General features: G+C 43.7%; 1 protein-coding gene across 1 annotated transcript in view; it reads left to right on the top strand.

Moving 5' to 3' along the window:
* The first annotated feature begins 3,082 nt into the window (after window positions 1-3,082).
* parvg (parvin, gamma) overlaps window positions 3,083-14,517 on the top strand; it is a 55,097-nt gene continuing 43,662 nt past the window's right edge. The window contains exons 1-4 of the mRNA XM_038781154.1: window positions 3,083-3,432; window positions 6,429-6,519; window positions 10,413-10,477; window positions 12,179-12,281. Of these exons, the coding sequence (XP_038637082.1) occupies window positions 3,427-3,432; window positions 6,429-6,519; window positions 10,413-10,477; window positions 12,179-12,281 (265 nt within the window). The 5' untranslated portion in view covers window positions 3,083-3,426. The remainder of the gene's footprint in view (window positions 3,433-6,428; window positions 6,520-10,412; window positions 10,478-12,178; window positions 12,282-14,517) is intronic.

Below are 14,517 nucleotides of genomic sequence, written 5' to 3'. Positions count from 1 at the left end.
GCGGGGGGGGTCCCGGTGTAGCGGAGTGGCGCCAACCACTCCGGTGTCGGGCCTCCCCAAAAGGTGCGGACTTCTCCGCACCTTTAGGGGCTAGGCCCGCGCCTGAGTGGCTCCCGCTCCGCCGACTGGCGCCAAAACTGGCGCCAATGGCCTTTGGTGCTACGCCGATCGGCGTCGGGGCTGGCTGAAAGGCCTTCCCCGGTCGGCGTGAGTCCGCGCATGCGGCCGCTGACGTCACCACCGATGCATGCGCGGTGGAGGCCGTGGCGGCGGCGGAAGAAAAAGAGTGCCCCCACTGCACTGGCCCGCCCGCCGATCAGTGGGCCCCGATCGCGGGCCAGGCCACCGTGGGGGCAACTCCCTGGGTCCAATCACCCCGCCCCCCCCCCCCCCCCCCCCAGGACCCTGTGGGGCCACTCGCGCCGCCAATCCTGCCGGCACAGAGGTGGTTTAAACCACATCGGCGGGAGAGGCCTGACAGCGGCGGGACCTCGGCTCATCGCAGGCCGGAGAATAGCCGCGGAGGCACGCCGATTGGCAGGGCGTAATTCCCGCTCCCGCCAATTCCCAGGTGGCGGAGAATTCCGGCCCCAGCGGGGGCAGGATTTACGCCGGCCCTGGGCGATTCCGCGGGGGGTCGGAGAATTTTGCCCCTTGTGTCAGTGCTTGTGCTAAAGTCATGTCCTTGGCAGAGACATGCCCTGGACTCTGTTGTACTATTTGTCAGGCATTTGCAATCTGGGCTTTCCTTATTTTATATTATTGGGATACAGTCAACTGTGAGGATGACAGATTGTACACATGTCAGGGAGGCGATGGCATAGTGGTATTGTCACTGGACTAGTAATCCAGAGACCCAGGACAATGATCTGGTTCAAATCCTACTATGGCAGATGATGTAATTTAAACTTACTCAAATATCTGGAATTAAAAGTCTAATGATGACCATGAAACCATTGTCGATTGCTCTAAAAACCCATTTGGTTCATTATTGTCCTTCAGGGAAGGAAATCTGCCGTCCTTACCCTGGTCTGGCTGACATGTGACTCCAGGCCCACAGCAATGTGGTTGACTCTTAACTTTCCCCTCAAAGGCAATTAGGGATGGGCAATAAATGATGGCACAGCTTGCTTGAACGAATAAAAAAAAAAAAATTCCTCGTCTCCCATTATTAATTTCTCAGTCTTGTCTTCTGAGGGTGCCAATATTTACTAAGGTGCTCTTCCTTTTATATGTTTGTTGATATTCTTGCTGTATGCTTTCATTTTTTCATACAAGTTTATCCTTATCTATTTTCCCTCTCGTCATCACTGGCTGGTTTCCCAATCTTCTGGCCAACCACAAATTTTCACAACATTGTTTGCCTTCTCTTTTAATTGGGTAACAGTATGAACTTCCTCAGTAAGCAATGCTCATCCTTCTCACGGAGTCTGTCTTTCTCAATCGCACTACTACAGGAGAGGATCTAACATACAGAGTCCCATTTTGAGCCTCTCTAGCAGGATGTTTCTCAGCTAACAATCTCGCTATCAAACGGGACTCCTTTTTTTGGCCTTGGTCGAGGCCTCACTTCCTGCACTGATGAGCTGAGCAGGGCACACTTGATTTGTGGAGGACGTCACTACCCAATTGCACTTGGCCAGGCACAAGTGGGAATCGGACTCTGACTTTGATGCACTATCAATTATCACAAAGACGAGAGTAGTGGAATAATCGAGGCTTTATTGAGCAAAGATATTGTGGCCTACTGTAGCTGCTACCAGAATGGCTGCAGCACCAGCGAGCACACACATGTATACACTGCCTACTGGGCAGAGCCAGCAGGCAGGGATTTACCCATGTACCTCTATTATATGTATCTTACCATAATACATCTAATACAGCTAGTACAGCTAGTGGGGACTACCACGGACTTAAAGCTGGAGACTTGAGGCATCTCTCTTCTGTGACATTGTCCCTTGAGGTTCTGCTGATGAAATCTCTTTGTCTCTCCTCCTTATACAGATCTCATTGGCATTGATCGCACGCTTCTAGTCATGTGCTCACAGGACAGAACTAATCAATCAATGTATTTTCTGGGCACGAAGAGTCATGATTCACTCGGGGGTCGTATTTCTTCTCAGAAGCACACCGCACAGGAGCCTGTGTTCAATCACTACCTCATAGCCTCAGCCATTGTCCAATCAGCTCCTGTGCTCACTCCCTCATGATAGATCCTGTTCTTCACTGAAGACCCCCAATGTTTATGCTGCTTCAGCTGATACAGGGTTAGCCTTTTTTAACCATCATGCTTTGTGCTATCTTCCCTCTGCTGGTCCCTTTACGAATACCCATCTACTTACAGTGTCCCTTTTAACTTGGCCATATTTCCCAGTAGGCCTACGACCAGGGCTGCATGGGAAATCTTGTAAACAAGGAAACTGTTTTTCCCATACTTCCAAAAAGAGACAAAGAAGGAAATAATTTTTCAACATGAAAGGTACCAAGATGTATGGGGAGAGGGTAGGAGTATGGTGTTGAGATAGAGGATCAGCGATAAGTCCATTGAATGGTGGAGCAGGCTCAATTTAGACCAGTTTAACAAAGGAAAAGATAAGAATTATGACCATGATCTATAAATTGTGGGTGCTACCACACCCAGTCAAAGCAACTTCCCTGATCAGTGTCTTGGAGCAATACACTGCTGTTTGTTTTAAATGAATAGATCCATCCAAATTCATAAATAAAGCCAAGGTGATTAAATTCATAATATCAGGAATTCAATTCATTGTAACCTGTATAAGAGCACATGGACATTTGAATAAACCTCCATTTTAAATCTTCCCTCCACTAGGATGAATTTAATTCACCCAAATATCATCGAGTTTAGAACTGTGTAAAAACCCAGTCAGCCAGTGTCACTTGTCCGGGTATTTCGGGCCCATTTGAAATACCATGTTTGCTTCACCCCCAACACTCAACATGTAGCTGACGGTTACAGCTCTCTCTGTAACAACGGTTAAATAGGAGGTGGCCCAAAGCATATCTACCAAGACATCATTTCCGTTACTCAGCATTGTAGATTTCCATATGACTTCCAGTTAAAACCACAAAGACAAGGAGGAAGTTCCGATGAAGTTAGAAAAATAACAGCTTTGCTAATGCTTCTGATTTTTTATAGCTTTGAAGCACTCGAGTCTACAATTATGACCATTTGCTCCCCAAAATTCTATGCAAGAAGCAAACAAAAGTAACAATTAATTATCATCTTGCCGCAAAGTCCAATTTGCGACATATATAGTTAGAAGCTGCTGGTAATCAAGCTGTGCTTCATTTTCCACAATGGCTCATGCAGATACTCAGTGAAGATGACTCGTAATTTTACCCGGTGCTGAATTGCAGGAAAAGGTTTTGAAAAAAAGATTTCACAACCCAAAATTTAGACCAATGGTGGTAAGTTTTTAGAAATGCTATGTACTGTGTTCAATGCATTTGGCGAACTCTGTTGTATGCTATTTTAAAATCCAGCTCAAGTTATCTGTGTCCATGTGTTCCTTTTATGTGCGTTTTCTTTGATTTGCCAACATTATTGTAAAATTCCTTTATGTTACACATGTTAGTCTTGTTTGCAGAGTGTAGCTGAGTCCTGTTGTAGAATTTGTTGGAATATCGGCGCAGTATCGGCAGTGCCAGCATTCTGTCAAGCTGCTTGTATTTGAGTGTCACTGAGAATTTAGTATAGACACCTGTCATTCGGCAGCATTGTTAAAAAGCACATTTAATCAACAAATGTCGTTTACTGGTTGAAATGTGGGAAGGAGGAGGTGCAGAGTCAGAATTAGGAAAAATGCTCATCTTTTATTTCGCTTTATTTTTATATATTTCTGCTATAAAACAAAGGTTAACGCATTTCTTAATCTTCATTTTAAATTTATGTAAATATTTTTATTTTCTTAGTTGAGATGGAAAAGAGTTAACATGACAAATAATGCCAACGGGTGGCACAGTGGTTAACATTGCTGACTCATAGCACCAGGGACCTGGGTTCGAGTTTGAACGCACTCCCCGTGTCTGCGTGGGTTTCCTCCGGGTGCTTGGGTTTCCTTCCACTGTCCAGGCTAGGTGGATTGGCCATGATCAATGTGTGTGGTTACGGGGATAGGGTGGGGGAGTGGGCCCAGGTTGGGTGTTCCTTCGGAGAACCTGTCCAGACTCAATGGGCTGAATGGCTTCCTTCTGCACTGTAGGTATTCTGGGCGGGATTTACCAGCTGTTCACGCTGGCAGGAAATTCTGGCCCCATGCCAGCATACGGGTCTCCTGGTGGTGTGTGGTGCTGTCAACGGGAAATCCCGCTGACAAAGGCGAGACTGGTAGATCCCGGGGTGGTCGGTAAATCTTGCCTTCTACGTACTATGTGTGTGTTCTGTAAGGCACAAACAGAAAAATCACGAAAAGAGATTTTAAGAAATTGCCCAGTTGGTAATGTCAGTAAAACCTGAAAATGAAGGGCCTATACTTCCATTTCCTACATTTCGGTACTTTCAACTACATTGCGTGTGTAACGCTTCCTCTTTTAAAACACAATTCTGTTTTCACAGTGTGAATGTTCCAGGCCATCCATAGTTCAATAACTTCCATCTCACCAATATAAATAGTAAAATACATCAAATGAAACAAGTTAGTGTTTGCACTCTCTCACCCCACCCCTGATTTTCTGTTGCCACGTGTCATTAAAATTTACATCAAAAATTGACCGTAAGATATGCTAAAGCAGCATAGACAATACACCTTTATTTGATTTTCTCCTGCCTGAAGAAAAAAAATTAACTTTTTTCTTCGTTAAGATGGCATTGCTGAGACTTGTGATGCAGTGATTGGAGGGATTGCAGTGATGCAGGGCAGCACGGTAGCATTGTGGATAGCACAATCGCTTCACAGCTCCAGGGTCCTAGGTTCGATTCCGGCTTGGGTCACAGTCTGTGTGGAGTCTGCACATCCTCCCCGTGTGTGTGTGGGTTTCCTCCGGGTGCTCCGGTTTCCTCTCACAGTCCAAAGATGTGCAGGTTAGGTGGATTGGCCATGATAAATTGCCCTTAGTGTCCAAAATTGCCCTTAGTGTTGGGTGGGGTTACTGGGTTATGGGATAGGGTGGAGGTGTTGACCTTGGGTAGGGTGCTCTTTCCAAGAGCCGGTGCAGACTCGATGTGCTGAATGGCCTCCTTCTGCATTGTAATTTCTATGAAATTCTATAATTGGGAGCTTTTATGTCCAATACAAAGTTTCACTACGTCCTGGTCCATTATTTTTACATTCCAAATCAATGACAACTTATAATTATATGGTACCATTAATTTGAAAAAATCTCTGTGGCATATTTAAAACTATTGAGTTAAGAAGGTAATGAGGTAGGTGACCAAAAGCTTGACCAGAGATGGTTTTTTTTGAGGGCCTTAAAGGACAGAGAGGTGCAGAGGTTGTGGGGTTTAGGGAGGAAATAGCTTGGTAATGGGCTAACATTGCTGTTGACACAGGCACCCATACTTCAGTGAAGGGAGGAAGTGATGCACGAGAAAGCCATTGTCAGAGGAGCAGTATGCTTTGGTGGGGGTGGGGGTAAATGTTGTAGATTTTAAAGACCAGGAGGCAAAGCAGCTTAGCAAGGAGTGATGTGGAAACAGGATTTTGTGCAGGATATTTTACAGGCAACAGTGTTTTGGATGAACTGAGTGTGTACATGGAGAACGGATATCCGAGTCACCCTTCATCACGATAACTTATCCTGGAAATGACAAGACAAGGATAAGTGTTTCACCAGCATGTGGGCTAAGGCAAATGGAGGTAGACAGTTATAGAGATGGAATTAGGTGGTCATAGATGGTCATTGTTGTACCATTTGCTATTTCTACAAACGATCAATAAATGCACAACAGTTTACATTGCACCGTTAATTGTTTAGTGGACATCATTGAGCACAATTACGTTGAGTGCATAAATTCTGAGATAACAATGCAATATTTCCTTGTTTAAGTTTCTGTAACTGACCTTATATACTTGCCTAATACAAAAGATAAATCCTGCAGATGGTGGAAGCCACTGCTCCTGAATATGTCCAGCATTTTTTGTTTTTATAAATTGTATACTTGCCTCATCAACTAAGACAGATCCTGTGAGGGTGGGGTGAAAGAAGTAAAATCAGTGTCAGCAATCTTTCATGTGACAAGTCCCATAAATGTCAAGTGAATACCTTAGGCTGCAGGATTTGTATTACCCAATATTGTTATTTGCCTTGAACTTGGCCACTAGACAAAACAAATGTGCAACCCCAAAGCAGGTACTTAATGATGTCTGATAAATCGAACCCTGTTCTTTATTCCAACACGTTAATCTTGTAGATATTCTTTTACAGAGAGATGTTTTGCAAAGATATGTATGCATTTGTATCTGCAGGAGAAGCAAGGTGAAATGGATACCTCCATTCCGAATGTTATCACTGCATATGAAGAACTTAAACCATCTACAGAAATTGACATTGCTCCAGGTTTGTACTTGTGTTCATTTTTTTAAATACTTCTTCATCCAGGTTTTCTCTGTCTCCCTAAACAACACGTCTTTCTGTTGGGAGTGTGGTAGGTTACAAAACAATGCCAGGTTAGAAAATTGTCCAAGAATATTTCCTGTTTATATATCAGGAAAAACAATTTGAGCAGAACAAGTTGATGCAAGTCTGTTATCACTCCTGACGTGAGATGCATCATCTCCAAGCAGTATTCCAGAAGAACTGATTGCACACATTCGATCTAAGACTAGGAGCGGCACAGGAGCACAGTGGTTAGCATTGCTGCCTCACAGCACCAGTTTTCACTTTCTCCCATGTCTGCATGGGTTTCCTCCAGGTGCTGCAGTTTCCTTCCACAGTCCAAAGATGTGAAGGTTAGGTGGATTGGTCATGCTAAATTGCAAGTGGTGTCCAAAAAGTTAGGTGGGGTTTTAGGATTACGGGGATATGGTGGGTAAGTGGGCCTTGGTCGGGGGGGGGGGGGGGGGGGGGGGGATTATATATTAAGAAAGAAAGAAATGGTAAAAGACAGTTAAAATAAAATGAAAACAAAAGATCTGTGGTCTTCGATCTGTGCGCGTTCAGGACCCTGACCTTCCTGTTGCTTGCCATTTTAACAAAAGACCCTGCTCCCATGCCCACATGTCTGTTCTTGGCCTGCTGCAATGTTCCAGTGAAGCTCAACGCGAACTGGAGGAACAACATCTCATCTTCTGGTTAGGCACGCTACAGCCTACCGGCCTGAACATCGAATTCAACAACTTCAGATGATCAGCTCTACCCCACCTCGACCCATTTGTTTTCATTTCATTTTAACTGTCTTTTACCAGTTCTTTCTTTCTTAAGATATATATCCCCCCCAATCTTATCCACCTTTCCTCCCCCCCCCCCCCCAACATCTACAGTTCATCCTCTGATGTTAGTTCCCCTGCTGTTTGACCTTTCACATCTTTTGTCCTCTCTGGGGACTGCCATTAGCACTCTTTCCCCTTGGTTTCTGTGGCCATTAGCACCCGGTTTCCCTGGGTTTCTGTGGCTTTGACTCATCTTTCATTCTCACCCCACAGTATAAATATTTCCCACTTTGTCTGTCAGTTAGCTTTGACAAAGAGTCATTGGGACTCGAAACATTAGCCCCTTTCTCTCCCTACAGATCCTTCTCGATTTGCTGAGATTTTCTAGCATTTTCTCTTTCATTTCAGATTCCAGCATCCGCAGTAATTTGCTTAAAATCCCCCATAATTATTGCTCGACTTTTCTGACAAACCCCGATTATTTCGTCTTTTGTACCCCATCCAGCCATGTAGTTACAGTTAGGGGACCCATGCAACACTTTCACAAGTGACTTGTTGTCTTTAGCATTTCTCATCTCCACCCAAACCATTTCTACATCCTGATTTCCTGAACTTGGGTCACTGGTCTCTATTGCGCTCATTAATTGACAGATCCACCCCTACATCTTTTCATGACTTCCTGTCCTTCCTAACTGTCATGTACCCTTCAATATCCGGGTCTCAACTTGATTTTGATTTTATTGTCACATGTACCGAGTACAGTGAAAAGTATTTTTCTGTGGCCAAGGGAACGTAAACAGTACTTACATAGTAGACAAAAAAGAATAATCAACAGAGTACATTGACAAATGATCCATCGACAAACAGTGATTGGTTACAGTGCGGAACAAGGGGCCAAACAAAGCAAACACATGAGCAAGAGCAGCATAGGGTGTCGTGAATAGTGTTCTTACAGGTAACAGATCAGTCTGAGGGGGAGTCGTTGAGGAGACTTGTAGCTGTGGGGAAGCTATTCCTATGTCTGGATGTGCGGGTCTTCAGACCTCTGTACCTTCTGCCTGATGGAAAGGTCTGGAACAAGGCAATGCCTGGGTGGGAGGGGTCTCTGATAATGCTGTCTGCCTTCCTGAGGCAGCGGGCGGTGTACATAGAATCAACGTGAGGGTGACAAGCTTGTGTGATGCGTTGGGCTGAGTTCACCAAATTCTGCAGTTTCTTGGGATCTTGGACCGGGCATTTGCCATACCAGGCGTTGATGCACCTATGTCATCCTGCAACCATGACTCTGTAAAAGCTTACCCTATTTCTCTTTCAGCTATCAGTCCCTCTGTTTTGTTGTGTGCATTCAGATACAGAGCCGTTAGTTTTGTCCTTTTATTATTTTTGTAACCTCTAGCATTATCTGCTGATTTACTCTAAACGCGTACTTCCTGACCCTCCCTGTCATGGTCTGTTTATCATTTGCCATATCAGGACCTTTCTCTCATGCATTATGTCTACTTACTAGAACACTGGTCCCTGCATTGGTTTGGGTGTAGACCATCCCAACGGTAGAGCACCAACTTTCCCCAGTACTGTTGCCAGAGCCACACGAACTGGAACATACTTCTGCTACAAGAGTCTTTGAGCCATGCATTCATTTCTCTAATCTTCCATTGCCAATTTGCATGTGACTCAAGTAATAATCCAGAGATTATTATCTTTGAGATTCTGCTTCTTAATTTGGTGCCTAAATCCTTATACTGACTATCCAAATCTTTCCTTGTCCTGCTTATGTTGTTGGCACCTATATGGACCACAACAACTGGCTCCTTCCACTGCATGTTTCTCTCCAGTCCTGAGCAGATGCCCTCACTTTAGCCAGCTCTGTCTTCATAATGTTGTAATTGCTAAATTTGATAGTAGTAGGTGTGGTGATATGCATCACTGTAAATACACAAGGGGTTAATGTATATATACTAAGACTAAGTAAACACTAGAGGGAGCACCAGAGACATCATGACATGCAGACATACAGCTAATGAACACATAGACTAGGACATGACCAATGGGCAGTCAAGACACCCAGAGACACTACCACAAGGGGGCAACCCATAATAAAGGACAGGACACACATGCTCTTTCTCATTCCACAGGTGACACTTAGAGAGGACAGGGGCAGATCAGAAGCATGACACCCACCACATGGCTTAGAGCAGACTGGTTAGTTAGACTGAGTTAATATAGCAAGATTAGCAGGAGAGTTGAACTCAAGTAGGAGAATTGTTAACTGTTCAATAAATGTGTTAAACCTATCTCCAAGTCTGTACCTTCCTTTGTCAGAGCATACATCAAGGAAGCAGCTTATGCTACATGAAGAAGCATAACACAACGGTAGGGATAAGGGAGGCCATCACAGTCCAGTATCTCTCCATTAGAATGTCTGATCGTCGCATCTAACTGCCTCCTGAATATTTTTGTTGTTTGTTTCCACTTCTATTCCAGGTACTCAACATCCTTTTGTGTGAAGTGCTATCCAACATGAGTCCTGAACTTGCTTTTTACTTGTATATATTTGACTTATAGACTTCTGGTGCCTCTTATTTCATGATAACTGCATAACTCAATAACATACCTACTGATGTTAGAAAGTCTGACTCTTAAATTTGCAATGTCTCAAGACAAATTTTATTTCCAATTTAGAAAATGTTGATTTTGGCTCCTGCACTGGCTTCTGCAGAGAATGACATCTAGCTGGACTGTTACTCCAAGTGGTCTGCTACAACTTAGCTGGGTGTTTCACTCAGTGACCTTTCCATTATCCTGCTGGAGAGCAATTCCTTTATCGTGCTGGTGGTGCTTGTTCACAGCCTAATCAGGACCAGGAACAATTGTTTGTAAATATACGTCCTATCCTGCCCCTGATTGTATTGTACAAAAAAACTGTAAACTGTTGGTCAGGCCTAAACCTAAAGTATGCTTTATAATTGATGCTGAAACCTCCATTTACACATGGTGATTTATCATTGGCTCAGAATATGTTTAGAAGAAATTCTAGTTATTGATTTACTGTTGGTTTGAAAATCCCTTTTGTTTTCCCAGGTGAAAGTAGAAAGATTATACAGCCAAGTTCACTGAAGAGTCCTAAACTTGAAGAATTAATGACGGTAGAAATGTAACTTTTTCTAAGTGTCTTTATCTTGATCACTCACAAGATAGATCTAGAATGCTTGATCTAGATAGATCCGTAGACCTTTATCGATCTTGAGGAGAAAAAGTATATACTTCTGTTGCTTATCTATTGATTTAACTTGCTTCTACCTCCTTTGCCACGGAATGTCTACTTGACTTTTTGAAATCGCAATGGCCTATCTATTCTTGGTAAGAGCCTAAAAATCACAGTGACACCAGGTTCCGTCTAATGCAGCCTTCAGATGCATTTAAAAATAAACTTTTTATACAGAAAAAGTGTTAAATTGTATATTTGCTTCTGGTTCCCATGGGTTGGACCCTCCCTCCCCATCCCACGCTTCAACATGATCCTAGGCATACAATTTCAAATCACACCATGCCTCAGCACCTATCTCAACACATTTCTGTGGTCTAGCCCATTTGCAGTCAGCCTTGGGCCTTGCTCCTCTCTTCCTGTGTACGCCTGTGATTTCTTCGCACTGAATACCACCCATTTCCCATTCGTATTCACACCTTCTCCCTGCAATGACTCCTTCACCTATTGTAAGGGTGAGAACCAGAGGACATCGGTGAATGTGTAAAAATAAAATCAAAGGCAACATGAGGGAAAACAAGTAGTTAGGATCTGGAATGCACTGCCTGAGAGTGTGGTGGAAGGAGGTTCAATTGTGGCTTTCAAAAGAGAATTGGATAGTTATCTGCAGAGAAATAATTTCAGGGAAAAGGCAGGAAGTGACATTAGGTGTGTTGCTCTGACAGAGAGATGGCATAGACATGGCTGGCTGAATGGTCTCTTTCTGTACTGTAGCCATTCTATGATTCCCCAGTTCTAGTCTTAATATTCTTGTTGTTCTTATGCCATTTGGTTGAGAATTAATTGTGGATTGGGTACTGTACAGCATATTTAGACTCCAAATTACAGGGAGGTTGCTGAGATGATAGAGGATACAGTACAGAATGACTAGGATGCTATCTGTTATGAGGAATTGGAAATATGAAAATACATTTTAAAAAGTAAATTTAGAGCACCCAATTCATTTTTTCCAATTAAGGGGAAATTTAACGTGGCCAATTCACCTACCCGGCACATCTTTGGGTTGTGGGGGTGAAACCTACCCAAACACGGGGAGAATGAGAAAACTCCACACGGACCGTGACCCAGAGCCGGGATTGAACCTGGGACCTCGGCGCCATGAGGCAGCAGTGCTAACCACTGCGCCACTGTGCTACCCTTGAAAATACATTATGAACATTTTGTATGAACAGATAGTACGCTCCTACATAGTGTCCACTCTGTAATTCCCACACTGACTGAAGTTATTCAAGAAGGCCCCGCCTTCTCAACCTTGCCCCTCACCTGCGGTGTGGTGATCCTCAGGTTAAATCACCACCAGTCAGCTTTCCCCCTCAAACGGGAAAGCAGTTTATGGTCATCTGGGATTATGGCGACTTTACCTTTTTGCCTTTAATTCAACATTCAAAAGAGCTAGTTTACACAGAGATGGTTTTTTTTCATATAAATGTTAAATTGGTATTTTATAATTGAAAATGTTGACAACAGAAAATAAAATTTGCAGATGGGAATTGCATTGCAAATATCTGATTTTTTTTTTGGTAAACCACAGATATTTATTCCATTATGAGCTGCTGACCCAGCTTCTTACTCCTTTTCTCAGTTTCTCATTGACTGGATCAATGCAACATTGAAGCAGGATCATATTGTTGTCCAATCACTGGAGGAAGACCTTTATGATGGATTAGTGCTGCATCACCTGCTCGGTAAACATGTCTGCAATATTGTACTCCATTTCTAGTTCTTGGTCCTGTATATGTTGTTTTATGTTTGTCTTTCTGCCACAAACATCAGAGCACATTTGCTACGATCCCAGTATGGGCAGGAATAGAGGGATTGCATGTGGTCAAAATGGAGAATGATTTTTAGAGTATATTTTAGATTGCTTCCTGACTCTCCATCAAACAGCAAAAATCTGCATGGCTAGACTTATTACTGGGAATTAAAAAAAGTTTTTTTTTTGAGTATCCAATTATTGTTTTTCATTTAAAGGGCAATTTAGTGTGGCCAGTCCACCTATCCTGCACATCTTTGGATTGTGGGGGTGAAACCCACGCAGACGCGGGGACAATGTGCAAACTCCACACACACAGTGACCAGGGGCCAGGATCGAACCCGGGTCCTCATCACCGTAGGCAGCAGTGCTAACCACTGGGTCACTGGCCCGCCCCTATTGCTGGGAAATGGTAGGGCAGACAATTAACATGCAAGTAGTTTAACAATTGGTAAGTTGTGATCAGAACGTAGGTTTGGTATAAGGCTTACTGGACAAAGGTAAAGGCTCTGCACTCTGTCGAATGACCTCTCTGTATAAGTGTGCATGAGTGAAGGATAAGTGAGGACAGAACAATGTTGATTAAAGTCACAGGCTTCATATTGCCTGCTTCAGGACCACACCTAAAACTAATGAACATTTTACAATCTTCAAATTTATCTGACCTAACAGTAATTCAAATCTGATTCACCTCAGCTCCTGCTCATCTAACATTTAGGTTTGTAGCAGTGAACGTTTCAAAAGAGTAAGCCAGGCTGATCTGCCCTTGACATTCAGTGGTATGGCCATTGCTGAATCCTCCACTATCAACATCTTGGGGGTTACCATTGACCAGAAATTGAACTGGACCAGCCATATATAAATACTGTGGTTACAAGAGCACGTCAGAGGTTGCGGAGAGTAACTCACCTCCTGTCTCCCGAAAACCTTCCCACCATTTATAAGACAGTGTTATGGAATACGCTCCACTTGCCTGGATGAGCGCAGCTCCAACTACACTAATTCATTGTCACTGGATCAAAATCCTGGAACATCCTTGCGAGGAGCACTATGTCTGTTCCTATAACACACAGACTGCAAACGTTCAAGAAAGCAGCTCACTACCACCACCTCAAGGGAAATCTAGATAAAGGCTGACATAGTCAATGATGCCCAAATTGCATAAACAAATAAAAAAGGCATTGACTTCAAAAATACAGAACAATCGTCTCTCTTGTATCCTTAGACTGTCACAGCAATACCTTAGCAGCAGAATCATACACTGTGCGTTACAGAATTTAATATATCTGCCTTTGTAAAAAAAGATAAAATAAGGGCGGCTATGTAGCACAGTGGTTTGCACTGTTGCTTCACAGCTCCAGGGTCCCAGGTTCAATTCCCGGCTTGGGTCACTGTCTGTGCAGAGTCTGCACGTTTTCCCTGTGTCTGCCAGGGTTTCCTCCGGGTGTTCCGGTTTCTTCTCACAGTCCAAAGATGTGCAGGTTAGGTGGATCGGCCATGCTAAATAACCCTTAGTGTCCAAAATAAAGGTTAGGTGGGATTACGGGGTTGCGGGGATAGGGTGGAGGTATGGGCTTAAGTAGGGTGCACCAACGGCCGGTACAGACTCGATCGGCCAAATGGCCTCCTTCTGCACTGTATATTCCGTGATATCCACTAACTCATCTTTGGGAAGGTCTTGTGGGACAATGAGGTAACACCTCTGCCTCTGAGCTAGGAGCTCCAGATTTGAGTCCCACTCGAATGAAGCCAAATATGTTGATTATCGACTTGTAAATCATTCCAATATGCCTATGGCAGACGGTAAGGGTGGGACGGTCTCCTGATGCTTCATATGCAGTGGTGCCCCTCAAACTATAGTCTCTGGTGACAGGCTAACGATTGCTCCAGGAAAACTAACTATGGAAACAGACATCAGCATGTGCTCTGTCTGCCTCATGCATCTCTCGGCTCAGGGAAAAGTATCACGAAAACTTATTTTTGGAAGTACATAAGTATTTTGCTGATGCACAAAGTTATTAATCTTGATATTACTTGGACACTCACACAAACTGAAAGGCACTGTGCTAACTCCTTTCTAGGTCAGAAACAAACACTGGCTACAACAGGTGGAATGCCAACCAATACTCTTTAACTATCTGTTGTCATGGTGATGGGAATTGTGACTG

This window comes from Scyliorhinus canicula, chromosome 20, assembly GCF_902713615.1.
Source record: "Scyliorhinus canicula chromosome 20, sScyCan1.1, whole genome shotgun sequence".
Taxonomy (NCBI): Eukaryota; Metazoa; Chordata; class Chondrichthyes; order Carcharhiniformes; family Scyliorhinidae; genus Scyliorhinus; species Scyliorhinus canicula.
The sequence above is the reverse complement of the archived record's forward strand: the minus strand, read 5'-3'. Positions and strand labels throughout refer to the sequence as shown.